This window comes from Meriones unguiculatus, chromosome 14, assembly GCF_030254825.1.
Source record: "Meriones unguiculatus strain TT.TT164.6M chromosome 14, Bangor_MerUng_6.1, whole genome shotgun sequence".
Classification (NCBI taxonomy): Eukaryota; Metazoa; Chordata; class Mammalia; order Rodentia; family Muridae; genus Meriones; species Meriones unguiculatus.
This window is the reverse complement of record NC_083361.1, coordinates 36,294,928-36,319,475: the sequence shown is the minus strand read 5'-3', so window position 1 is coordinate 36,319,475 and position 24,548 is coordinate 36,294,928. Positions and strand designations below refer to the sequence as shown.

Here is a 24,548-nt window from a genome sequence, read left to right as displayed (position 1 = left end):
GGCCTGTTGTTAGGAGCAGTTTGTGTGGAGATAGACTTAGGTACAGCTGGGACCACAGAATAAGTGAGACCTGAAAGAACAACCAAATTGGGAAGGTACACAGCATTTCAAAAATCCCTGTGTTCTTAGGAGGTGGGTAGTGTGTCTCTGAGAACAGTGGCTATGGAACACCTGGAAAAGGATGGTTTGGGCTAAAGGTATGTGTAGGGTCGCAGATCTTACACTTGTAGGATTGTCGGTTGTGAGGCCAAAGGGAGGTCAACTATGTCTCCTTAATGTGTGACCAGAGAAGGAAGTTGGAATGGAAAGTGAGAGAGATGTCATGATTGGTGTGAGATTTGAGAACCAGGGACTGAGAGGGGGGAAAGAGTGGGTTCTTGACAAAAAGAGAAATTTGGAACTGGCACTAAATTGTTAATTTGTAAAGGGAATTAGAACCTTGGGAGGAGCAGGAGCTCTCTGTGGCTGCTGATGGTAAATTGACAGCAAGTTTTCTTCCCATGGGCTTTATCCTTATTACTATCATTACTGTTGCAGTGAGACAGAATGTATATTCTGAGCAGAGGTCAGAATGGTGGAAGCCTGGGTAAGACTTGTTTACAGGTCAGCCAGACGGAGGCCAAGTTGTAGGGCTAGCATAGGCATCGCAGGTATCTAAGGATCTCCAGATCCACAGGGTTTTGAGAGAGAAGTGGGTTCTTGAGATGTTACCTCAGATTGGTCTTCGCTGGGACGGAGGGTGGGCAGTCACTGCCCAATGGCTAGGAGGAGCTGGAGTGGAACCTTTGGGGTACTGTGGGGACTGGGGACTGAGGACAGGTTCTGTGGGGGCAGGAGGGCTGGGCAGGTGCTCTGCAGCCCCTGAGCCTGGCCCTGGGCTCGCCAGCAGAAGCAGGACCGGATTGAGGGCTTGAAGCGGCACATTGAGAAGCACCGCTACCATGTGCGCATGCTGGAGACCATCCTACGCATGCTGGACAATGACTCCATCCTGGTTGACGCCATCCGCAAGATCAAGGATGATGTGGAGTACTACGTTGACTCATCCCAGGACCCCGACTTCGAAGAGAACGAATTCCTCTATGACGACCTGGACCTCGAGGACATTCGTGAGGCCCTGGGCTGACCTTCATGGCACAGAGGGTGAGGGCAGGAGGCATGGCTGTGCCAACTAAGCATGCTGCTCCCCTGCTCCCACAGCACAGGCGCTGGTCGCCACCTCCCCCCCCAGCCACAGCCACATGGAGGACGAGATCTTCAACCAGTCCAGCAGCACGCCCACCTCAACAACCTCCAGCTCTCCCATCCCTCCTAGCCCAGCAAACTGCACTACGGTGAGTGTCTGGGTTATTAATAACCTAGGTTCCCAAGAGGGTGGGCATGGAGGAGTCAAAAGCCCAGTCTTGCCAGAGGGAGGTAGGTAAGGAAGTGAGGTCTAGGCTTTTTGTGCTCTGTGAGACACTTCCTGGCGTAGATCAGTATAAAAAGCCAAAAGATAGACCCCACGTTTCCAGTCAAGTTCATGTTGCATGGTAGTTGGAGGGATTGGGTGGAGTGTGGGATGCTTCAGAAGCTGAGCAGCTGGATGTTCTTCTCTGACAGGGATCCAGGGCTGAAGTCTGTAAAGAAAGGAGGTTCCTGGGTACTTCACAGGATGGGAGTGAGTTCTGGCTCTCAGAAGACTAGGTACTAGTGAGGTCAGATTTAGGTGTTAAAGAGAATTTTAGGTTGGGTGTTGGAACAGCTCTAGAGCACAAGTCTAGTCAGGTGGACCTATGAGAGGTTAAGAGCAGTAAGGACCCTCCTGCCATCCCTAAAGGATTGCCCTCTCTTTTGGGACCCTGGAGGTCACAGTTTTTTACTCTTTCCCCTGCTTCAGGAAAACTCTGAAGACGATAAGAAGAGAGGCCGCTCCACAGATAGTGAAATCAGCCAGGTGAGTCCAAGTCTGAATCTGATGGCTTGTCACTTTTTTATTCAGTAGTCTCAAATTATTGAAGCTAGGGGGCTAGCGACAATTGGTCTCTTGGGACAGTAGTGTGCCAGAAACAGTGCCGCTTGAGGGCGGGCTGATGACTAATGTGGTTGAGGTGGTCCGGGTCCTGGCCTGCAGAGGAAGACTGGACAATACTGTGGGCAGCAGCAGGTCACACAGGGGAGTTGTGGCAAGACACTTGCAAGTATGAGAGGTGGGCCTGTTGGCCTGAGGGCCTGGTCTTTGTAGATGATCTCTGAAGGAACTCAGCAAGCCCGAGAAGTAAGCTGAAGGTCAAACTGCCTTTCTTGTACTGATTGCAGGAAACAGCTCCTGAGAGAAGAAGGTAGTTATGTGACACCTCTGTGAAATCCTTTGGCTCCTAGTGAATGAACTCTCCTAAGATAGGAACATACCTTAGGAAACAGGCATTTTGGAGCCTTGGGCCACTCTGTGATAATAGAAGAGATAGTCCCAGGTGGGAGAATCTAAGTGGACAGTGAGGCTAATGTGGGGATTAGGGTTAGGGAACAGCAAAGATAATGGAGTGAGGAAGAGACTGGGGCAGGGACTCCTGGGGAGTGGGCCTAGTTTTGCCACCTTAATGGGCTCCCTGACTGTGAAGCAGTGATCCCAGGAAAAAGGTGAATGGCCAGTTCCCTTTGGTGCTTAGTAAGTGAAATTCTTGTGTGGTAGTCAGAAGTCTAGGAGGCAACTTGGCATGGCAGCCTCGTTGTTGGAGCTTAGTGGAAGTAGGGATGCCCTGGTCATTATGCTCTGTAGCGCTCCATTTTACAGTTCTATGACTAGCGGTAGTAGACCTTTAGCTGACATTCAGAAGTATCCTGATTGTCCTAGTTCCCTTACTCTTAAACATTTAGGCTGATCCAATTAATTCCCAAATTGAGGTTCAGTTATTTCGTTTGTTTGATTTGTTTGTTTTGCGAGAGCATCTCATTATGTAGCTTTGGCTGGAATGAACTTCTCCAAATAGACCAGTCTAATATCAAACTCAGAGATCTGCCTGTCTCTGCCTCTCAGGTGTTATGATCAAAGGTGTGAGCCACCACTTCAGGTCTCCAGGGTATTTAAGAGTTTCCCTTGGTCTCTTAAATACAACCTAACATCTGTCAGATTTATGTGAGACAATGTCCAGGGAGCACTTGGGACAGCTGAGTAGGCTGGAAATAAATAGGTCTTAAACATGAAGGTGATTGAGGTCTCCTGTGTGCCCTGGAGAGTGTGAACTGTTGATATCAGGTCAGAAAAGAGCCAGAGAGACAGCAAGAGGGTGGTGGGTAGGGAACAGTCTGGTCTAGTACCTGACCCTCTGTTCTTTCTTTCCTGCAGTCTCCAGCCAAAAACGGCTCCAAGCCTGTCCACAGCAACCAGCACCCCCAGTCCCCAGCTGTGCCGCCCACCTACCCCTCTGGCCCCCCACCTGCCACTTCTGCCTTGAGCTCCACCCCTGGCAACAATGGGGCCTCTACCCCAGCTGCACCTCCAAGTGCCCTGGGCCCCAAGGCCAGTCCAGCTCCCAGCCACAACTCGGGTACTCCTGCTCCCTATGCCCAGGCTGTGGCCCTACCCAATGCCAGCGGGCCCGGCACTGCCCAGCCCCGGCCCCCCAGTGCCCAGCCGAGCGGGGGAAGTGGTGGTGGCAGCGGAGGGAGCAGCAGCAATAGTAACAGTGGCACAGGCGGAGGGGCTGGCAAGCAAAACGGTGCCACCAGTAAGTGGAGGCCAGTTTGGGGGACAGGGCAAGGTGGGCAGTAGCTGACAGCCCCATTTACATTTGCCCTTCTTTCCCCAGGCTATAGTTCTGTTGTGGCAGACAGCCCAGCAGAGGTGGCCCTGAGTAGCAGTGGGGGCAGCAACGCCAACAGCCAAGCCCTGGGACCCACTTCAGGCCCTCACAACCCAGCTCCCAGCACCTCGTAAGTTCTGGGGTGGCAGAGTATGGGCACAGGCCCTCATGCTACCCTTGCTTCAGGATTTCAAGTCCTGCCCTCGGTGGGTGGTGTCCAGTGCATTCTACCTTTACCTCAGTAAGAGTTCTCAGCCCTGCTTCTTAATACTTGGACATGTATACTTTAGTTCCCAGCTTCACCCTCTCTTTTATTTATTTTTCACTCTGGGTGTCAGACTATGCTATTTGCTCATTTCTGTTTGTTCTGAGGCAACCTGACTCCCATGGGTGTGGGGGCTTTTCCTTTCTCCAAGTAAAATGTCCCAGTCCTCCATTTCTTCAGCCTGACATCAGATTACTCCAGGTGTTTCCAAACACATGCTGAATGAAAGATCTTCCACCTTGCCTGCCTCATTACCAGCCCTAGTGGGATTGTACCAAGTGCATCTGTGCAAGGCTACTTATTCTGGAATAGGAGCTTTATTTCAAATCTGCCTTAGTAACAGCTCTGGAACTATCTTATCCCCTGTCTTTTAGCCTCATAAGCTGTAAAGGGATCCTTAAAACCTGTTTTCATACCTCAGTACCTCTGCTGTACTGTAGAGGAATCCCAGAGAGTGAATTCACTTCTGACCACTCCAGCTGTCTTGCCTTTGGCTGCCCGTTTTGAATCCTGTATTCTGTGCCCATCCACCTTCAAGGACCTTAATCTGAATTTCCTCCATTCTTTGCCCAGAAAGGAATCCAGTACAGCAGCCCCATCGGGGCCTGGGAGTGTGGCTTCAGGCTCAGGGAACAACTCAGGGGGACCCAGCCTTTTGGTGCCTCTACCTGTGAATCCTCCCAGTTCTCCAACGCCCAGCTTCAGTGAGGCCAAGGCAGCTGGAACCCTGCTCAATGGTCCTCCACAGTTCAGCACCACCCCAGAGATCAAGGTGAGCTCAGTTGTGGGTCCTGAGCCCATCCCTGTGTGTGCACTTTTCTAGGGGGTTAAGGGGAAGCATCTTAGAAGTTCTCATAAATGGGAGATAGGATTTTAGCATGGTTTTGAAGGGAGAAGAAACAAAGTGACACCTGGTAGAGAGGTTCCTGTGAGGCTATGGGTGGGATGGGGACTAGGCCTTGCTTATCTGTGATTAGTGTACAATGAGTCCCTCCAAGAGACCTAGGGTACAGGTCTGTGGGTGGGCTTGGTGATGGAATAGTTGTACAGAGTGGGTAGAAGCGCCAGTCCCAAGCTGCTTCACCAGGGAAAGCAGTGTGGGGGCTGCAGACCCAACCCACTGATGTTCCCAAGGAGACTGAATGCCCAACACCTTCAAGGCAATAAAAGAGCCTGCAATTCTGCCAGCTACCTCCCTCAAGATGCCCATACTACTGTGGGACGTCCAATGGGCATTCTCCAGCATGTGCTATCTTTATGGAAGTGTGTGCTTGCTCACTGTGAACTTAGTAGGTTCTTTTTTCCTCTGAAATGTGTCAGAATTGCACAGTGGAGAGAGTCAGTGGACCACCTTCTGATGGTGACTTCAGATTTGCAGCTTCCCTATAGCCATGGTGTTTAGCATTATATAGGGAGATCGTCAATAGGGAACTAGCAACAGCAGATTAGGAAGAGTGTACAGAGCCTGTCAGGCTGTGCATTTTTATGCAGCCATCTCTGCTCCAGGTCCTGAGGCTGGGCCCCTTTCTCTTCTCAGGCCCCTGAACCTCTAAGCTCTCTGAAATCCATGGCAGAACGGGCAGCTATCAGCTCTGGTATTGAGGACCCTGTGCCAACGTTACACCTAACAGAGCGAGGTGACAGTCGTGGGATGGTGGGGAGGGCAAAGACCAAAAGGAGGAGCTGATCTCGTCCTCATCATTGAGGGGCCTGGTGGCCCATCCCTCCCTACAGACATCATCCTGAGCAGCACATCAGCACCACCCACCTCAGCCCAGCCACCTCTGCAGCTGTCAGAGGTGAACATACCATTGTCACTGGGTGTGTGTCCACTGGGGCCAGTGTCTCTCACCAAGGAGCAGCTATACCAACAGGCCATGGAAGAGGCCGCCTGGCACCACATGCCCCACCCCTCTGACTCTGAGCGAATTCGGTGAGGGGCTGCTCTGCAGAAGGGGCTGGGGACCCGGGACTCCCCTGTCTGAGGGAGGAGCTGGTTCCTGGGTCCTGAGAGACTAGGTAGAGTATTTGCTTCAAAGTGCTGAGGACTTGCCTTGGGGCTCCCTATAGTAGGTTGGAGTGGGCTTCTGAACACCTTCTTGAAGGCAGGGCAGGAGCTGGAAATTACCCGGTGCTAAATCCTCACTGGTTCACAGGCAGTACCTCCCCCGGAACCCTTGCCCGACACCCCCCTACCACCACCAGATGCCACCCCCACACTCGGACACTGTGGAGTTCTACCAGCGCCTGTCAACTGAGACGCTCTTCTTCATCTTCTACTATCTGGAGGTACAGCAGGGCCCCTGGGGCAGCCTCAGGCCCCCCAGCTCCGCCGCCACCGCTGCCATCCCCCCTCAGGCTGGAGGGGCGAGGTGGGTGTCCCACTGCGGCCACTGGGACCGCATCCCTCCCTTTCCCAGTCCTGGGCCCCCTCAAATCAAAACCTGTCCTAGTCCCAGGGCATTCAAATTGCTCAGACTCAGGCAGAGGCTAGACCATGTACAGTTTCTACTGCCAAGAGCTCTCAGCTCCTGGGAAGCCCTTTAGATGAGGATAGCTGCTGAAGCACAGTAGACACTCCCAGAGACCTCGGTAAACTGACCTGACTGCAGTGAGTCAGCCCCTCCCTTGCTCCTTGAGAAGTTTTCTATATCTCCCATTAGTTTCTCTTCTTTCTCAAAGCTTTTCTGAAAGCAATTCTCACCTCCTGTCTCATTTTCTTCTGGCCATGGTATGTTTTGTACTCTCAGCATTGTCTCCCAGTGGACTCTCCACCCAGCTGGTCTGTGGTGGGGTCCTGGGTCCAGCCCTGATGCCCAAGCCCTTTCCCCCTGCTGCCTTCTCAGTTTAGCTATTTTCTGATCTTCCTCCTGGCATTTTTTTTTTCTCGCAGGGAACCAAGGCACAGTATTTGGCAGCCAAGGCCCTAAAGAAGCAGTCCTGGCGATTCCACACTAAGTACATGATGTGGTTTCAGAGGCATGAGGAGCCCAAGACCATCACAGATGAGTTTGAGCAGGTGAGGGCCCCACCCAACCTTGTCCCACTGGGGTATGGCTAGTGTCCCCAAGCCCAACCCTCAACCCTGCTGGCCCTTCTCCTTCAAGTAATCCTGTAGACTGGCCAAGCTGGTCCTCTACACTGTTCACCTGTCCTAGGATACTGTCCCTTTCCATTTGTCCACTCCCCAGTGCTTTTGTTCTGAGCCACTTTATCTCTTCCAAAGAGAAGCCTTCTTGGAGCTGCCAACTGCCTCCACTGTGCAGACCTGGGTACTTTATTACTTGGGAGTATGGCATTTTCTAGTTGGCATCTCCTGAACCCCTGACCTCCCTTCATTTCCTGGCAACTGTCAGAGCAGGGACTGAGCATACTTGGGAATCTATTTAGACAACCTTCTCAAGTCTCAACCATTAGTTGATTGGAAACCACTCTCCCTAAATACCCTGAAATCAACTGATCTGGGTTTGAGCCCAGCTCCCACTGGATGATCTTGGGCAAGTCCGTGGAAACTCTTCGTTTGTTTTCCTATCTGTAAAAATGGGAGTAACATCACCTACCTCATGGCAGTTGTTACAAGGATTAAATGAGTTATTAACATGTAAGTACTAATGGTGCCTGCTATACAGTGAGCGAGCGTCATGAATTTTTTTTAATTGCTTTCAGTTGGTTTGTTTTACAGTGGCTTTCCCCATACACATTTTCCGCACCTACACTTCCAGGTGCCAAGCTGGCCCTCATCGGTTCCATTCTCACAGAACTCTCTTTTGTCCCCTACATTCTTCCAGACCACTTTGAAGTATTTCAGACACCCGACCTAGGTTCTTCACCTCAGGTTTCCTGTCCCACCGTGGTTTGGTCCTTGACATTAATACATCTCAGGGCATCGCGTTATGCAGAATCTCAGTTAATAGTGAAGTATATGTCCCTGCAGAGCACGTGAATGGAGATGATGCATATGTTGCATTCTAGGCCACCTGTTGATCCCATTCTTCAGACTAGGCCACGTGGCTCTTTGTAGCTGAGGTCCTCCAAAGCTGTAAAGAAACCCTGCTTGGCCCTTTGCATCTCCTTCTCCACTGTGACAGTGAAAACATGTAGGACAATCAGCTTGGTACCTCGATGCCCCTGACAACTGCCTCTCTTGTCCACCTGCCTGGCCCAGATCTCAGCCCCTCTCCACGTCCACTCACTGACCACCTTCTTCCCCGGCCAGGGCACCTACATCTACTTTGACTACGAGAAGTGGGGCCAGCGGAAGAAGGAAGGCTTCACCTTTGAGTACCGCTACCTGGAGGACCGGGACCTCCAGTGACACCAGCCCCCTCTATCTGACCCCTCCCCCGCATGCTGATCCCCCTGCCCAGGTGAGGGCCCTGCCCTGGAAGACTGGGGGAGGCCCAAGGCCATGGGTACCCTCCCCCCCCAGGAAGCAGGGAAGGGGCAGGGAGGTTTTCCTCTCTGCCCTACCCTGGGGCCCTGGGGGCGAGAGCTGCCCCCTCCTCCCCTCCCCAGTGAGGGACATTTTTTGGTAAACCTATTTTCATTTTGGAAAATATTTATGAATAAATAGTTTTATATGACGGCTGGCAGATGCAGCCTCCTATCTTCCCCCAAAGAGTCAGTGGGCAGGAGTGGGGTTCTGTTGGCGGGGCCGCCGGGCCAGCTGGGGGTTGAACTGTGAGTTGTATCGTCGCCTCCGTTCATCTGTTTCTTCCTCTTCTGCCTGCCCTTGCTGGGAGACCTGGCCATGTACTCGGGCCAGCAAGGCCTCTGCTCGGGCTCTCTCAGCTGCTTCCCGCTGAAGACGTTCAGCACGGAGCTTTTCTAAGGACGGTGGCCTATAGGGAGAAGAGCAAGCGCAGAAAGCTTGTATTGAGAGAAGCTACTGCTACAAGAAGAGCAAGTCCTTGAACTCACTCAAAGTGCTGTGCCTCCCTATGATTCTAAGCTCAGATAGCACGCCGGGTCAAGAAAGCACACTGAGCAGTACCCCTTCTGCAGTTGACAGAACCTTCCACCTTACAGACAGAAACATGCTTTTGTTCTCTAACTGCAGCTCAATTCCCAGCACCCACACAGTAGCTCACAACTGTGACAACAGTTCCAGGGCATCTGCCATCAGACAACACATGCAGGCAAACAATTCATGAAATTAAGTCTTTGTCCATCAGTGTAGGCACATGCCTTTAATCTCAGCACTCAAGGCAGAGACAGGCAGATCTCTGAGTTTGAGACTAGCTTGGTCGGTAGGGTTCCAGAACAACTAAGGCTACATTGGCCCTGTCTCAAAAAAAGCTGAGGACAGAGTCAAATAGGACACCCTTCCCTATTGGCTGCCTTTTGCTGTGGCAATGTAGTTTATAAAGGCAGCTGAGTGTGATGGGTGGGACACACACTTTAATCCTAGGACGAGGTGGAGACAGGCAGATCTCTTGAGATCAAGGCCAAAGATCATAGCCAGTTCTAGGACAGCTAGGGCAACATATTACTGAGACCTTGTCTCAGAAAAATCAAAATAATTAAAACCCTGAGGGTCACAAAGACCTTTTTTGTTTGTTTTTTTTTTGTTGGGGGGGAGGGTGGTTCTCTGTGTAGTCTTGGCTGTCCTAGACTCACTTCGTAGACTCCCAACTCAAGAGATCTGCCTGCTTCATCTCCTGGAGCTCTGGAATTACAGGCGTGTGCCACCACAAACAGCTCACAAAGATCTTTTAAGGTAGTTTGTATTTATCAGTAGTACTGAACTACAAATGGAAACTGTTTTGGGTGTATCAGCACAGACATTTGGGAAGCAGAGGCCAGCCAGGGGGACAGAGAATCTGTCCCAAAGAAAAGACAACTGAAGCCAGGCTGGGTGTCCACAATTGTGTTCAGTTTCAGGCGATTCATATTTGGTGCACAGACAAATAAGACACCCATGGACATTAAAGAAAAATCTAAGCCTGTTTACAAGTATCCACATACACCCTGAGCCATAAGAGGAGATATATTATAATCCTAAAACCTGTCTGCACAGAAGTCCCTAACAACATTACCAAAAACTACTTCATCCTGTTTGCCCTGCTGAGCCTTTTTGTGGTACCCAGGCTGATGTGCCAGGACCCCTGAAGTCTCACTCTGCTCAACTCTGGGCTGAGTCTCCTCTTACCCTCTGGGCTGTTGTTTCCGAGGCCATGCCTCTCTGGGGGGATGACTTTCACTGCTGTGCTTTTTCTTTCCCAGGTGCTTCTGCATCTCCCTCAAAGGGTCTAGCCGGTTCTTGATCTTCTCATCTGGGCTTGGGCCTGGAGGGCCACTCCTTTGCCCTGGGGGGAGCTGGTACCAAGGAGGTTGAGTTTGAGCCTCTGCTGCACTCTGGCCCAAGTAGGTCAGGATGCCTAGTGCTTTCTCTTGCCTCTCCTGTGAGGGAAGAAAACAAAATAGTCTTTTTCCATCCCTCTCGGAGCCCTAGATGTAGCAATAGGAAGAGCCAGGTCCTGAGTCCCTGGAGAAACAGGGACTGGTAGGCAGCCATTTAATAAGGGAAATCACAAAGACCATCCAGGGGCCAGCTTTGCAAAGTGCCAGAGGCTTATCTGCAGGAGGAGGAAGAAAAGGAGCACAATGGCCAATACAGTAATGGGAGAATGGAAGCTTCCCAAGTTCAAGGGTAGGCCTTTGGGAGCAGTGTAAGGAAAACCCTGCAAAAAGCAAAGCAGAGGAATAGTTCAGTGGGAGAAGGCACCTTCAAAGTTGGGAGATGTAGGAGAGCCACAGTACAATTCACAATTTGAGCCAGGTGGTGGGTGGCACACACCTTTAATCCCAGCAATCAGGAGGCAGAGGCAGGTGGATTGCTCCAGGACAGCCAAGGCTACACACGAAAACTTTTTTTTTTTTTCAAAAGCACAAATGCCATCTGGAGGTGCATGGCTATGATCCCAGCACTCAGGAGGCCAAGGCAGGGGGATTGAGAATGGGAGGGTACTGTGGTTGTGGGGTTGAGATCTCATCTCAAAATACTTTTTTTTTTTTTTTTAGTCCCATGAAGAAAAGAGATTAACATCAGCTACAATTTACATTCACTATAGCAGTAATCAACCTATTAGGTGGTACCTTTCAGACACATTCTAAATTTTCTGTGTGTCCACCTATCACCATATTCTAACCATTAGTCACGGCCAACCCCCCACCCCAACCCCCAAAGGATTCCATCAACAGGTGAGGCCAGCTTACCTTCTCCTGTCGCTTCTCTTCCTCATGCTCTTTATTGCCTCTTGGCACTCCTTTCCCTTCTTCCAGCAGCTCCTTAAACAGGTCTACAGGGCCAGAGCTTGGAACTCCTGCACCTGCTGCTTCCAGCTCAGGCACTGAGTGCTGGCGCCTGGCTTTCTTCCGTAGGAATTCTGTACGGGCCTGGAAAGAAAGTTAACAGGCAGGGCACTCAGAACCTAGGAAGTGCTGGGGGTCCAAGAAAGGACCATGGGCCTGGTAGTGGTGGCACACATTTTTTTATCCCAGCACTCTGGAGACAGAGACCAGCAGATCTTTGTGTGTTCCAGGCCAGCCTGGTCTATGGATGAAGTTCCAGGACTATACATAAAAACCTTGTCTCGAAAATTCAAAGGAAAAAGAATATGTGTGTGTGAATGTGATGGAGTGGTGGTGGGGTATAGAGATACTGGGAGCCAGAAAAGACACCCATTTCTTAATTTTGGGGGGGAGTTAGGGGGATTTCATGACAGGGTTTCTCTGTAGCCCTGGCTGTCCTGGAACTGATTATGTAGACCAGGCTGGCCTTGAACTCAGACTGACCTGCCTCTGCCTCTGGAGTGCTGGAAATTAAAGCATGGCCATCACCACCACTTGGCTAATACACCATTTCTAACTTGGTGTGCAGAGTGGGTGTTTTTCAAGAGTAAACTGTATTATCAACTATAGTTGGGAGAAGATCCTGGCCTAAAGTAGAAGGCTCCTCAAGCTGGAGTGATGATGCAAGAAAAACAGCTATAAAAAGGAAAACACAAACCCCACTCAGCATATAGGCAGGGTGGAGGTGGGTTGTTCATCCATAGGGTCCCTGCTTAGTGTATGTAGTTTGAAGTTCAGTCCCCAGCACATGTATGTGCAGACTCCCACCTTGTAAGTTAGCCAAACACTGCTTTCTGGACAAACGATCTGAATCCTAGGTACAGCTCCAGTTCACTATTCCAAATTCATTAGTGATTTCCATGCCCTCCCCCACCATGGGTCTGAACTGCTCAGGATAGTCACCGATTCACAATTCTCCCCTCTCTGCAGCCTCAGAGAAGGGAGAAGCCTCAGTATTGGGGATTACATGCTTCACTAAATCCAGCTACTTTCAAAACTTTAAAAGCCCACACAACTTTATGAGCTGATTGGCCAAGGGACTTACGTGTAAACCAAGCTGATCAAGTAACTATTAAAGCCTGTGTATGTGTGTCTGTGGGGGGTCTTCAATACCTATGGCAGAGGCAAGCAGATGTCTGAGTTAGAGACCAGCCTGATCTACATAGACATTTCCAGGCCAGCACCCCCGCCCTTTAAATAACTTTTTTTTAATTGTGTTTTTTTTAAAGATTTATTTATTTTATTATCTATACAACGTTCTGCCTGCACGTACACCTTAACGCCAGGAGAGGGCATAAGATCTCATTATAGATGGTTGTGAGTCACCATGTGGTTGCTGGGAATTAAACTCAGGACCTCTGGACGAACAAGTAGTGCTCTTAACCTCTGAGCCATCTCTCCAGCCCAGTGAGACCCTTTTCAAAGAAAGCCCCTGGGGGTGTTTATCTGGGGGAGCAATGACGAACATGTCCAACGGAGTGAACCTCAGGAACTTGTCCGCCCTTTGCCCTCCTCGCTGAAGCTGTGGCACTCAGGGCAAGATGAACGCACCCCTTTCTAAGGATTCAAAATTGTTCGAAGAGAGATTTCTCAAGACAAGCGCTCGGCAGGAAGGAGCATAGGTATAACTTAACTTGTGCGGGCGACCTATGAAGTAATCAAAATATTTAGCCAACTCTTCATGTGCTAGTCTCCGGTCATTTCAACTACACCAGCGGGAGAATCTGGGAAGGCTTCATGTAAGTCAGCACAAGATTTGCAGAGAGGTCGTCAAGCCTACCGACCCGCGCCTGACAATTGACGGACCCCGCCGTGCTTCGGGGCCGGCCCTAGACTTACCTCTTGCTGAGCGAGCAGCACCTTCCGCTCGCGCTCCTTCTCCTCCTCCCGGGCCTGGGCTTCGTCGCGCCGCACTCGGGCGACATTGTCCTTGTTCCGGACATGCCAACTCTTCTTGGGCAAGATATTCATGGCTCGGGAGCCGACTTCCGACCAGCAGGCCCACTCTCCAACACTTCCGATTGGCGCGAGGATGCCCCTGCCCCATGGTCCCACCCTTGCCTGTGCATTGGTTCTGAGGCAATTATCACGCCCCTTCCTGGCCTTTCTTAGCAGTGATTGGCTGAGAGGCTTTCCATCACAGCCAATCCTAAGCGTCCGCAACCTGAGTTGCTCCACCCCGGACGCTGCTGGAAAAGGCTGGTGATGCAACGCCTTGCCAGCCCTTCAAGCAAACCGAACCCAGCCCTTCCCACAGACAGGGACCGGGCCCCTCCCCAAACCCTGCCCACGGCTTCAGGACCGGGTTTCAAAACGCATAGCGGCCTCTACAGTTGCTCTTTAATACGGCTCAATTGAGATTGTGGCACGGTGGCGGAGGGCGTGGGATTCGATTCCATTGCTTGATATATGAAGTCACTGGAGCTTACAATGGGTCTGAGGGGCTGAAGGTGGGACGGCATTTCCAGCCAGAATGGTCAGAGAGCTCTATTCGTTGAGCTCAGAGCCACAGCTCGCTGAGCTAGGAAGACTTTATTCTGCGCTTCCTGCGGGCAAAGAGGGGTTAAAGTGAGGCACATCTCTTCACCAACGGTCCTCTTTCATTGTTCTCACGAAGCCCTTCCCGGGAAACCAGCCTGGCTCACCGTCTCTATCTGGCGTTTGAGCTCAGAGATGAGGCGTCCGTAAGAGTTAGCCAGGGCTACTGTATATGCCATCAGGATGCTAAGAAAGAGAGGAATGAAAATCACTCTGGGAAAAATACCATCTTCATCTTCCGGCTCAAGAGCATTGGCTGCTCTTCCAAAGGACGGGGGTTCAATTCCTACCACCCAAATGGCAGCTCACAACTACAACTGTCTAACTCAAATTCTGACTCCCTCACACAGACATACAGGCAGGCCAAATACCAACACATATAAAAATTAAATGAATAAGTAAATTATTTTTTAAAAGAAACCAAGATCAGGTCTCTCAAAACTCTTCTTGAGATTCCTAACACCAGCCTTCATCTTCTGCCTCAGACCCAATAGTCCAGACACCAGTCTTCCTTGGATGCCCAGGATCTGGGGTCCAAACAGTAGCCTTTCTTGCTCAGACCAGAGGTCCAGGTTCCGTGTCACCCACGCCCTGACCCTTCATCAAACCCAGAAATCCAGACTCTAGCCCTCCTTCCTCAGACCCAGGGGTCCATACGTCTACCCCATGTCTAGGCTGCAGACCTCCTGACCCAGTGTTCCAAACCCAGACTTTTTTTCTTAGACCTAAGAATCAAGACCCCAGCTCTCCTGCTCCTGATCTAGGCATCCAGGCCCCAGTACCCAGCTCCTTTGGTGGCCAGCCCCAACTCTTTTCTCTTTCAAACACTAAATCATACATATCCAAACTCTGACCTGAAGTCTGGAGCCACTCACCTAGAAAAGATCAGAAGGGGTACAGTAAAAGCCTGGGTCCCCAGAAAGTAGAGAAAGTTCTGGGCAGTCTGAGGGAGGCTGTCAATGGATTCAGGGATCTGGGCCCAGATGGACAATTTCCCTTGGAATGGGCCACACAGCTTAGAAGGTGGGATCCTGCAGGCCGAGACATGTTGGATTCAATCAAGTAGGGCCAAAGTGGGAACCCTGCATGAGCGCAAAGGGAAACAGGAACCTCGTACTTACAGGAAGATGCTGTAAAGCACAGGGACAGCAGAGATTGCCAGACCCACAAGCAGCACCAGGGGAAAAAAGAAATTTGCTGTGGATGCTCGGAAGGTGCGGGAGGCCGGTGAGTAGATGGAAAAGAGTGTCATCTGGTGAGAAGTGAAGAAATAGAGATCTGAGACCTAAGAGTCAATTCTTTGTTTTTCCTCTTGGAGTTTTAGCCTCTTTGGGGCAGAGCCCAGATATCTGAGCCATGTGTTGCTTAGTTCTAGAAGTCAGAATATCTCAGATTCCACCTCCTCTGACTTCCAGTGCCCTCCTCCCCTCCTCGGGGCACAGTACTCAGACGCTCTGGCCTCCTCCTTTCCCTAGCCTGGAAGTACAGTCCCCACCACCTCTCTGCTCAGACCTCAGGATCGTCCTCAGACTCACCTTCTTCAGACAGAAAAGGATCAGGAACTTGGCGGAGTTGATCAAAGGTAGTAAAGGGCAGAAAAAGCTTCCCACCCAGACCACTGTCTGAGCATAGATGAGTCCCAGCACCTCGTCGGGTACCTGGAACTCCAGAGTCCCTGATAGACGACCCAATGCCCCAGGACAGAGGCCACAGAGTATCCTGAAGGACAGGGTGGGGTGGTCATAGGCTTGCCTTTTGGTCTTCTCAAACCTACCATACAGCCCATTCTTTTGAAGAGGCTTGTGAGGAGCTGTGAGGTGTGTTCCCGGACAAGCTCAGTTTGTATAGTTAGCTGGCCTGAAATGCTAAGGTAGTAGGAGTGGGCAGGGCCATCCTGGCACAATTATTTAATCCCAGAATTTAGGAGGCAAAGGCAGGTGGATCTTTGAGTTTGAGGCCAGCCTGGTCTACAGAGAAAGTTCCAGGACAGTCAGGGCTTAAAAAAAGGAATAAAAGGAATAGAGTCAAAGAGAAGTAACCAAAAAACAGGGAGTGGGGATTTCTGGATTTAGAAGGTGAGGGATGCTGGAGTAATGGCATTGGCTGCTCTTCCAGGGGATATACAGTTCAATTCCCAGTACCCACACAGCAGCTCACAACTGTAACTCCAGTTCCAGGGAATCTGATAACCATTGCACACACATACAAGCAGGCAGAAAACCAATGTACATAAAAATAAAACAATCCTTTAAAAAAAAAGTGGGTGGGGTGCTGGGTGGGCTAAATCACTGCCAGCTTCAGGCCAGCCTAAAATACAGTCAGACACTGTCTGAGAAAAATAAAGCACGGATGGGGAGATAGTTAGTGCTTACGAGCCTGAACTGAGCCAGACATGGTGGCACACACCTTTGTTTCCAGCACTTGGGAGGCAGAGGCAGGTGGGTCTCAGTGAATTCAAGACTACCTGGTTTCCATAGAGAATTCCAGGACAGCTGTAGAGATCCACCCACACAAACACACACGGGGTGGCATTGCGGGGGGAGACTACTCCATCAGGTGCCTCACAAACAACTGTAACTTCAGCTCCAGGGAATGACACTCTTTTCTGGTTTTCATGGGCACCTGTACTCACATGCACATACCCACCCCCCAACCTCCCCACCTGACACACATAATTAAAATAAATCAATAATATGTATACTATAAAATATGTATGGATCAGGAGAGATGGCTCAGCACTGCAGAGCAGTTGCTGGACAATCACGAGAGCTAGAGTTAAGATCCCAGACCTCAAATAACAAGTCAGGCATCCTGGCATGCCTGTAACCTCAGCCACCAGAGGACCAGAGATAAGCCATCTCCCTGGCTATGAGACCCAGACTTAGGGAGATATACCCTGCCTCAAAGGAATAGGCAGAGAGCAACAGAGGAAGACATGCAAAGCCCCTTCTGACCACTCTACACATAAGCATACAGAATATGCTCACACAGACACACCAATATATAAATAAGATGAACAAAATAATAAAGATGGCTGGTGTAGCTAAACAGTGATAAACTGCCTTGCTTGTACAAAGACCTCAGTTAAAAAGCAAAGAAAAAATAAAAAAGGTGGAGCAAATCAGTTTTGTGGGTGTGGGTGTGGGGGACGGGCTGCTCCAATAAAGGCAGGGCTACAAGGAAGGACAGGACACTTACTTCCTAGGAAACTGGACCAACATCACGACCAACAGGCCCATCAGCAGATCAAAGAGCACAAGTTTGTACATCTCCTGGCCCAGACGAGTCTCCCAGCACTGAAGAAGAAATCAGTAAGACAGATCCTCCTCCCTGGAGGCTCAGGCAGCTGAGGCAGTAAGCATTGGAGCCCCCACATGAATTGGATGGGTGGGAGCTTCCGTGTTGATAAGCACTCACACCGTGTTCAGCTTCCTCTCAAACCAAGGGAGGGTCCACCCAGTTCCAGGCATCCCTGTCCTATCTCGAGGCCTACGAATGCTACATGTGCACCTGCAGTGTTCTCACCGGAAGCTCTTTGTAATTGTAGCCACAGGCCTTGCATCCTTCTGCCTCCATGTTTCCCCCACACGTGATCTGATTCCACAGAGAGAACAGAAGGAGCACCAGGGAGGCCAGGCGCAAAAACACAGTCCTGCAAGGTGAAGACAGAGGAAGGTACTCACCCTGGTGCAGGGCCGCCTTCTGGATACACACTCATGATTTCCCTCACTATATGCTTTATCCTACCCCACCCAGACTTTTCACAGAGGAAGGAACTGAGTCTCAGTGTCAGGATTTGAGAACAGAACTCCCTATGCATGCGACTTCTTCCCTCTCTCTCTCCTTTTTTTTTTTTTTTTTTTTAAAGATTTTCTTATGTGTTTTCCTGTGCGTGTGTGTGTGTGTGCACCACAAGCATGCTGAGGCCTGCACAGGCAAAAAGAGGGCATCTGATCCCCTGGATCTGAATATTCAGGCACTTGGGAGCTTCCTGATATGGTTGCTGGGAACCAACTCCTGGTGCTCTCCAAGGGTGGGCAGTACTTGCTCTTACCCACTGAGCCATCTCTGCAGGCCCTCTTTGTCTTAAAAAAAAAAAAAAAAAAAAAAAAAAAAAAGGTGTGTGTGAATGCATGCATGCCACAGAGGACAACTCTGTGGAGTGGTTCTGGGGATGAACTCCTATCGCCAGACTTGCACAGCATGTACCTTTATCCTGAGTCACCTCACCGGCCCAGACTTCTGTCTTCTTTATACAACCAGTGACCCTTCTCCACCCATCTCTTTCCCCCACCGCCCCGCGCCCCCAGCCCAGCCCACGAGTCCAGAACCGAAGCAGGATCAAGATGATCTGACGGCTGCGAGTGTAGCCCTCTAGTGAGGTAATGAACTTGAACACAGGAGGCAGCACGACGTTGAACACGGAAATGAAGATGGATGGAAGATAATCCACAAGAAGCTTCAGTAGTGGGGTCTGTTGGACAGGGGGTGTCTCCTGGAGGAAGTGTGGAACAAGGAAAGAAGCAAGCTGAAAATCTTCTTACCTTAGAGGACCCGAAAATCCCAGGAATTGTAGAGCTCAGTTCTCTCCCACAGGGAATCACTCTTGGAAATGTGAGCTCTAGGACCCGAGGACCTCCCTCCTCCAAGACCCTCTGCACCTGCAGCGTCATGGAGTTCTCAGTGGCCCAGTAGATGCCGTAAAAGGCCGCCCCCAGGAGCGCGAGGACCAGCAGGTTGAGCAGCGCCCTCAGGGACCACACCTTGGCTCGCTGGCCCAGCGTCTGCTCTGCAGCATGGCGCCGGGCGATGGCTTCCTCCAGCTCCACCTGAGGCCAAAAGGGACGGCTGCTGCGGATCCAGCCTTCAAGCCTGGCTCTTCAGATTGAACCACTATAGCTTTTGTGCCATACCCTCCAGGGCTGTCCGTGGGACCACTTAGTTCTCGGGCCACTGCTCCTCCTTAGCCTAACTCAGAACTCCAAACACTCTTGGCCCAACCCAGAATCCCAAGACCCGCTCCTTTGAGACTCTGAGCCAGTTCAGCTTTTCAAGCCACGTTCCCATTTCATTTTGGACCAGTTTTAGGCTCTGCCCCTTTCCTAAGAATCCCCTGCCCTAATGCCCTAGTCTCCTTCATGTCAGGCATTCCTAGCGTGGCTTCCCCTTAGCTCTGTCTCTCTTTTAGCAATGCCCTGCTCCTTATCTGAGCAGGGTCTTGTCTGGTCCACAACTAGCGGTAGCCCAGCCTCCCCAGCGCACCTGCAGTTCATACAAAATGATGCGCTGGCGCAACCGCACGTGAACGTCCCCGCAGAGGCCAAAATTCCAAGCTGAGAACACCCGGTGGCTGTAGCTGGTCAGAACCTCTGACTCGGCCAACAGTGTCTCCTTCAACCCAGACACCGAACTGAGAGAAGAGATCATAGGAGAAGTGTAAGTGGGGGCACATAACGGAACCCGAATTTAACAGTCCTGTGAACAGGTGCCACCTGCTGAAGTCAGAGAGATACACAAAGCTTTCAGAACCAAAGCCTAAGAGATCTGGGAAGCAGACACCCTAAAGCAACAGAAGAACCTAGGAGAGACTGCCTGATGTCCAGAGGAAAGAGGGACATAAAAAGACATTCTAGAGAAGAGGCAGGCTGGCCCAACGGCATGCGATTGTAATCTCAGCACAAAGGAAGCTGAATCAGGAGGATTTCAGCAAGTTCAAGGGCCACCTGGATACAAAGGGAGTTTCAGACCAGCCAAACGTTTACAGGGTAACAGAGTAACCGTCTCAAACTGCCCATTAACACAAGTGTTTGGGGGACAGGCGCAAAAACAAGAGAAAAATAGAACTGGAGAGAGACTATGTCTACCTTCACTAGCCTCTCCTTGCCTCCTTGACAACTAGGGAGTGTTCCCTCATGATCTCTGCATCTTTGGGGATTTTATTCATTGTATTTGAACCAGTGGGCACATTTATGAAAACCAGAAAGAATGCCTATATTTCCAAAGAAACTATCCTAGAGATTCTCCCGGCTCCCAAGATTTAAGTATCGTCTCTGCATAACCAGCCAGCCAGCCATGTGTGTGTATGTGTGATTGTTTGTGCGTGTGTATGCATGAGTGCAGTTTGTTTAGTGTGTGCATGAGTACATGGGGCCAGAGGAGTATGTCAGGTGTCTTCCTCTATTTTGTTATTTTCAGAAGGGGTCTTACTGAACCTGCAGCTCACCGTTAGCAGAGCCTGGCTGGCCAGTGAGCGGCTGGGATCCTCCCGGCTCTGCTGCCCTCCCCCACCCCCAGTGCTATGGGCTACAGATGTGCACTGCTGCTCTTCGGTGGGTTTGCGGGTCCAAACCTACTCTGTGCTTTTGCAGCAAGCACTTCAATCACCAAATCCTCAATCATCTCCTCAGCCTTTTTTTTTTTTTTTTTTTTTTGAGGGGGGTAGGGCAGGGTTTCTCTGTGTAGCTCTGGCTCTGGAACTCCCTCTGTAGACCAGGCTGCTCAAACTCACAGAGATCCACCTGCCTCTGCCTCTGCCTCCCAGAGTGAATGGAGTACGAGACAAGGTTTGTATTTTGAGACAGGGTCTCACTATGAGGGTAAGGCTGGTCTCAAAACTATACTACTGCCTTCATCTTGCCAGAGCAGCCTGGGTTCCTTCACCCATTTATTCTTGTTTACACTTGTTCATAATTTATATTTGATCATAATTAAATAGACTGTCTTACAACTTGTGTCCACCTTCAGGACTACAAGCTGGGAAAATGCCTGGTAATCAGGAGACAATATATATATACATATATATAGTAAGTATATATATTTTTTCTCAGTTTGGGAGCATAGCCCCACCCAGTTTTATATAAAAATATTTCCAGCTGGTCAAGGTGGTGCACACCTATAATCCCAGAACTTGATGAAGCAGAGGCAGGCAGATCAATAAGAGGTAGAGACTACAAAGCTAGTCCAGGACGGCCAAGGTTACACAGAGAAACCGTACTCAAAAAACAAAAAATAAAATAAAATAGATTTTAATTCTGAAGAAATGACTTCTGGGGGAGGGGGTCCCTAGCACCTCCAGTTTTCCCCTCTATCAGAATCAGGATGTGGGTATCACTAACCGATGTAGGATGAACAGCAAGTAGATGAAGCTGATGACAAAGACGGAGCACAGGTAGGTGATGGCCAGGTTTGAGCGGGGTGGGTAGAACCCGTAGAACAAAGGGGACCACTCTAGGTAACCCTGGGAAGGGAAAGGCACAACAAGGATGGCTGTGGTGCTGGATGCAGTCAAAGATCTGGGAGTTTGGTGACCTGTACCAGGTCATTGAGGACACCAAGCTTCAAAAGTGAGGATGTCCCTCTGGGAACCATGGCACCCACCTCTCCAGAGAGCAAGTTGAAGAGCTGAGTGGGGAACGTGACTAGGCCTTGAGTGTGAGGGGTGTAGGAACCACAGGGTGAGGAGATGTTAGGGCCAGGGGGACCTGGAGGAGCCCCTTCCAACCAGGTAGGGATCAATTTCATGCAGACTTCAATCACAGATGCCACGACGTTGAGGAAGAGCAGGAAGCGCAGCAAGGAGAAGTAGGACTCAGTGCCTGCTCCAAACTGGCCTACAGAGGGCAGCAAGAGGCATCAGGCCCTCAACAGTGCAGTTAAGACCCAGAGTCCGGATTCCAACCCTCCTCCCTCAGACACAGCTCTCCTCCCTCAAAGCCAGGAGTCTAGAGCACGCCCTGTCTTCCCCTCAGACCCTGGAGTCCAGGAACCAGTCCCCCTCAGACCCAGAATCCCACATTCCAGTCCTCTCCTCTCTGCTTTAGAGGGGTTCAGGCCCTAGCCTTCATCCTTCAGGCCACAGGTCTCTTTCTAAGGCCCAGGGGTAGTTTCCACCCCATCTGGAAACCACACTCCAGCCTTTCTTCCTTAGAGCCCAGGAGTCCAGCCCCCAGACCTCTTCCGTTAAAGCCCACCACACCCCCAATCTTCTTCAGCGTCCATGCCCAGGGCTGTATAGTTTGAAAGCCTTCTTTCATTTTCCCCTTGGTCCTGGAAAGCTGTCGGGTCCAATGGGTAGCCCTAGATTCAGAGCCAGAGGCCAACTGCTCTCTAGCCTGGTTCTTCCTGGAAAGAAAGCAGAGTCATGAGCTGGACATGGTGGTGCAGAGACAGAGGCAGAGTTCCAGGCCAGCCTGATCTACAAATCGAGTCCAGGACAGCCAAAGCTACACAGAAAAACCCTGTCTTGAAAATAAATAAATAAACCAAAAACCAACCCTGTCTTGAAAACAAACAAATAAATAAACCAAAACAAAACAAATAGAAATAAAGCAGTCAGAAAAATCTAATTTGTACTTAAGTCAGTCACAAAATAATGATAGAACAATGTAGTGTACACTTATAATCCCAATAGTGGTGAGGCTGAGGCAGGGGGAGGCCTAGGACAGGCTGGGCAGATTACTGATATGCTTTTGAAATAAAATGAAGGAACTAGGTGTGGTGTGCCATTCAAGAGTGTGGTCCCCTCAACTGGGAGAACAGAGTACAAGGATTAGGGCAAATTCAAGGTCAGTTTGGGATAAGTAGAGATTTTAGGCCAGCCTGGATTACAAGTGAGACCCTATCTCAATAAAACAAAACAGAATGGTTTTTGCAAGTAAGGGTATTTGTGACCAACTTAAACTTGAGTTTGATCCCTAAGCCCCACATAGTAGAGGGAGAAAATTTGTTGGGGGATGTTCTGTATACTATGTATTCAATCCTGATTTCTGTAGCCCAAAATCTGACGGCAGTGAGGACGTTGCCATTGCCATTATTATTGAACCAGCTCCTGTCTCCATGTTGTGTAAAAATTGTTCTCTATCACCTCTGATTGCTTAATAAAGAGCTGAACAGCCTATAGCTGGACAGGAGAGTTAAGGTGGAACTTCCTATCCCAGTGGGGGGATTGAAGGGATGGGGGGAGGGAAGTCGGGGAGAAAGAAAAAGAGAGGGAAAAATGGGGGAGGAAGAGGGAGACAGAGGTGTCATGAGGGAGTTGACATGATGACAGGAATGAAGAAAAGTAATGGGTCACATGACTCAGAAGTAGGATGTGGCCAGCAAAGTCAGGTTTAAATAGCACTGTATCTGTCCAGCTATAATACCTGAGGCAATTAATAAATATAATAGGTCTCTGTGAAATTATTTGGGAGCAAGGGTGGGCATAGAAAAGCCCTTACTTTTCCAAGAATTGACTCCTGCAAGTCGTCCTCCGAGCTCTACCGAAAGCCATGACACACTCATGCATGCTCTCAGGGACACACACACACCAAAATGTAAAAAAGAAAGAATAAACAAAACAAAACACCAAGAAGGAAGTTTGGGAGAAGGAGGAAGAACAAAAATAAAAAATGATTAAGTCTTTCTGATTCTCTTAGCACAAAGTTCAGAGTAAGCCCAGACAAACCTTTGCTAGTGGTAAGGCAATAAAGAAAATAACCCTCTGAAATCAGGAAAAGTTACTGCTAGGAAGGTGTGTCAGAAAAGAGCTGCTCACCTATGTGCCCGCCTTGCCTGCATAGGCCAGGGAAGTTCCCGGGAAGGGTGAGATTCCATTTGGGCAGTTTCTGCAAAGGCCTGAAGGCTCCCCCCTTCACCATCATCTTCAGCCAGTGTTCCCCAAGGGGGCACACCAGGGCCACGGTATCGAAGAGTAGCAGCACTAGGGAGATCATTCAGCACCGAGGCCAGTGAGGGGCCTGGGCATGAAAACAGAGAGATTGGAAGACAGAGGAATCCAGGCTACAGTCCTTTTCCCTCAGACCCAGAGTTCAGGCTCCGGCCCATTTTCTCTCAGACCTAGGGTTAAGGCCTCAGGCCCATGCCCCAACCTTCTCCCTCAGATCCAGGAGTTCAGGCTCCATCATTCTACCTTACATACAGGAATCCAGGCCTCAACCCAGCTTGCTCAGACCTAGGATCTCAGGCTCCAATCTTCTCCCTCGAATACAAGGGTCCGGGCCCCATACCACCTCCCTCAGGCCCAGGGGTCTAGACTCAGGTTCTCCTCCCTTACATCCAGGGCTAGAGATCCCACCATTTCTCTTACAAACAAGATTTAAAACTCTAGCCTCTCTTCCCAAGATTTCTAGATGTGAGTTCCCAACTCCTTTCTACCCCAAGTGTAAGCCCAAACTTCAACTTCCTGCTCTCTTACTGCAGAGCTTCCTACACCGACCCCTCCCAACTCTCTCTTGCAACAGTCTAACTAGGTCTTTGCACAGTTCCTCTTCAGGGGGTCTGAATTTCCTTCTCAGGAAACCCAGGAAGTGAAATTCCCTTCTGCTCTCAGGATCAGGAAGCCAGCTTTTTCTTTTCTTTACGGATGGACCTGAATTTCCAGGACTCTCTCCTACCTGTTCTGGCCTTCCGAGAACTAGACCAGACCGTAGATGGACCCCAGGCTTCCCTGGGACTTTCTTCCATGTTTGTGGAAGTACTTTCTGGACCTGTTGTTTCCGGCTCTGGAGGCCCCCAAGGCGGAGACTGCCCTAGGTAAGGGAGGGGCCTGATGCGGGACTATACCTGGCCAGTAGGTGGCCCGGGGGTGACGATGGTACACTTCCAATGGA

The 24,548-nt window shown here is 50.3% G+C and overlaps 3 protein-coding genes across 11 annotated transcripts in view; 1 reads left to right on the top strand and 2 right to left on the bottom strand.

Moving 5' to 3' along the window:
* Positions 1-8,639, top strand: part of Cnot3 (CCR4-NOT transcription complex subunit 3) — a 15,949-nt gene extending 7,310 nt beyond the window's left edge. For 4 of the 8 annotated variants that reach the window (XM_021649534.2, XM_060367191.1, XM_060367188.1 and 1 more), the window contains exons 8-18: positions 887-1,109; positions 1,201-1,334; positions 1,880-1,936; positions 3,326-3,707; positions 3,789-3,912; positions 4,621-4,819; positions 5,585-5,684; positions 5,782-5,980; positions 6,204-6,336; positions 6,941-7,066; positions 8,264-8,639. In XM_021649534.2, coding sequence (XP_021505209.1) covers positions 887-1,109; positions 1,201-1,334; positions 1,880-1,936; positions 3,326-3,707; positions 3,789-3,912; positions 4,621-4,819; positions 5,585-5,684; positions 5,782-5,980; positions 6,204-6,336; positions 6,941-7,066; positions 8,264-8,362 — 1,776 coding nt within the window. In that variant the 3' untranslated portion in view covers positions 8,363-8,639. Of the gene's footprint in view, positions 1-886; positions 1,110-1,200; positions 1,335-1,879; positions 1,937-3,325; positions 3,708-3,788; positions 3,913-4,620; positions 4,820-5,584; positions 5,685-5,781; positions 5,981-6,203; positions 6,420-6,940; positions 7,067-8,263 lie in introns of all 8 variants that reach the window. The other 4 variants (XM_021649539.2, XM_060367189.1, XR_009585513.1 and 1 more) reach the window with 3 other exon arrangements.
* On the bottom strand, positions 7,672-13,847 carry Leng1 (leukocyte receptor cluster member 1). The gene is made up of 4 exons (XM_021649544.2): positions 13,240-13,847; positions 11,266-11,445; positions 10,199-10,449; positions 7,672-8,888 (listed from the first exon to the last, which is right to left on the bottom strand). Exons 1-4 carry the CDS (start codon positions 13,369-13,371, stop codon positions 8,669-8,671), a joined length of 783 nt encoding a protein of 260 aa, XP_021505219.1. The 5' UTR covers positions 13,372-13,847; the 3' UTR covers positions 7,672-8,668.
* On the bottom strand, positions 13,724-24,474 carry Tmc4 (transmembrane channel like 4). 2 transcript variants are annotated; one of them, XM_021649543.2, is made up of 15 exons: positions 24,333-24,474; positions 23,474-23,675; positions 21,914-22,059; positions 21,316-21,548; positions 21,054-21,175; positions 19,201-19,348; positions 18,600-18,767; positions 18,270-18,433; positions 17,464-17,590; positions 17,137-17,234; positions 15,474-15,657; positions 15,060-15,190; positions 14,814-14,969; positions 14,046-14,124; positions 13,724-13,946 (listed from the first exon to the last, which is right to left on the bottom strand). In XM_021649543.2, exons 1-15 carry the CDS (start codon positions 24,400-24,402, stop codon positions 13,878-13,880), a joined length of 2,097 nt encoding a protein of 698 aa, XP_021505218.1. In that variant the 5' UTR covers positions 24,403-24,474; the 3' UTR covers positions 13,724-13,877. The 2 variants fall into 2 exon arrangements, with proteins under 2 accessions (XP_021505218.1, XP_060223175.1); XM_060367192.1 differs by lacking the exon at positions 21,914-22,059 and having other exon boundaries at positions 24,333-24,463.
* Between the last annotated feature and the right edge of the window lie 74 nt (positions 24,475-24,548).

Coding starts and splice junctions, on each gene's coding strand:
- Tmc4 (XM_021649543.2), bottom strand. CDS start 24,402: ATGGAAGAAAGTCCCAGGGAAGCCTGGGGTCCATCTACGGTCTGGTCT. Junction 22,060..23,473: donor CAGGCAAGGCGGGCACATAG/GTGAGCAGCTCT, acceptor CTTTCTTTCCAG/GAAGAACCAGGCTAGAGAGC. Junction 15,658..17,136: donor TTGGTCCAGTTTCCTAGGAA/GTAAGTGTCCTG, acceptor CCTGTCCTTCAG/GATACTCTGTGGCCTCTGTC.
- Leng1 (XM_021649544.2), bottom strand. CDS start 13,371: ATGAATATCTTGCCCAAGAAGAGTTGGCATGTCCGGAACAAGGACAAT. Junction 11,446..13,239: donor TGCTGCTCGCTCAGCAAGAG/GTAAGTCTAGGG, acceptor CTTTCTTTCCAG/GCCCGTACAGAATTCCTACG. Junction 8,889..10,198: donor CGGAAACAACAGCCCAGAGG/GTAAGAGGAGAC, acceptor TTCTCCCTATAG/GCCACCGTCCTTAGAAAAGC.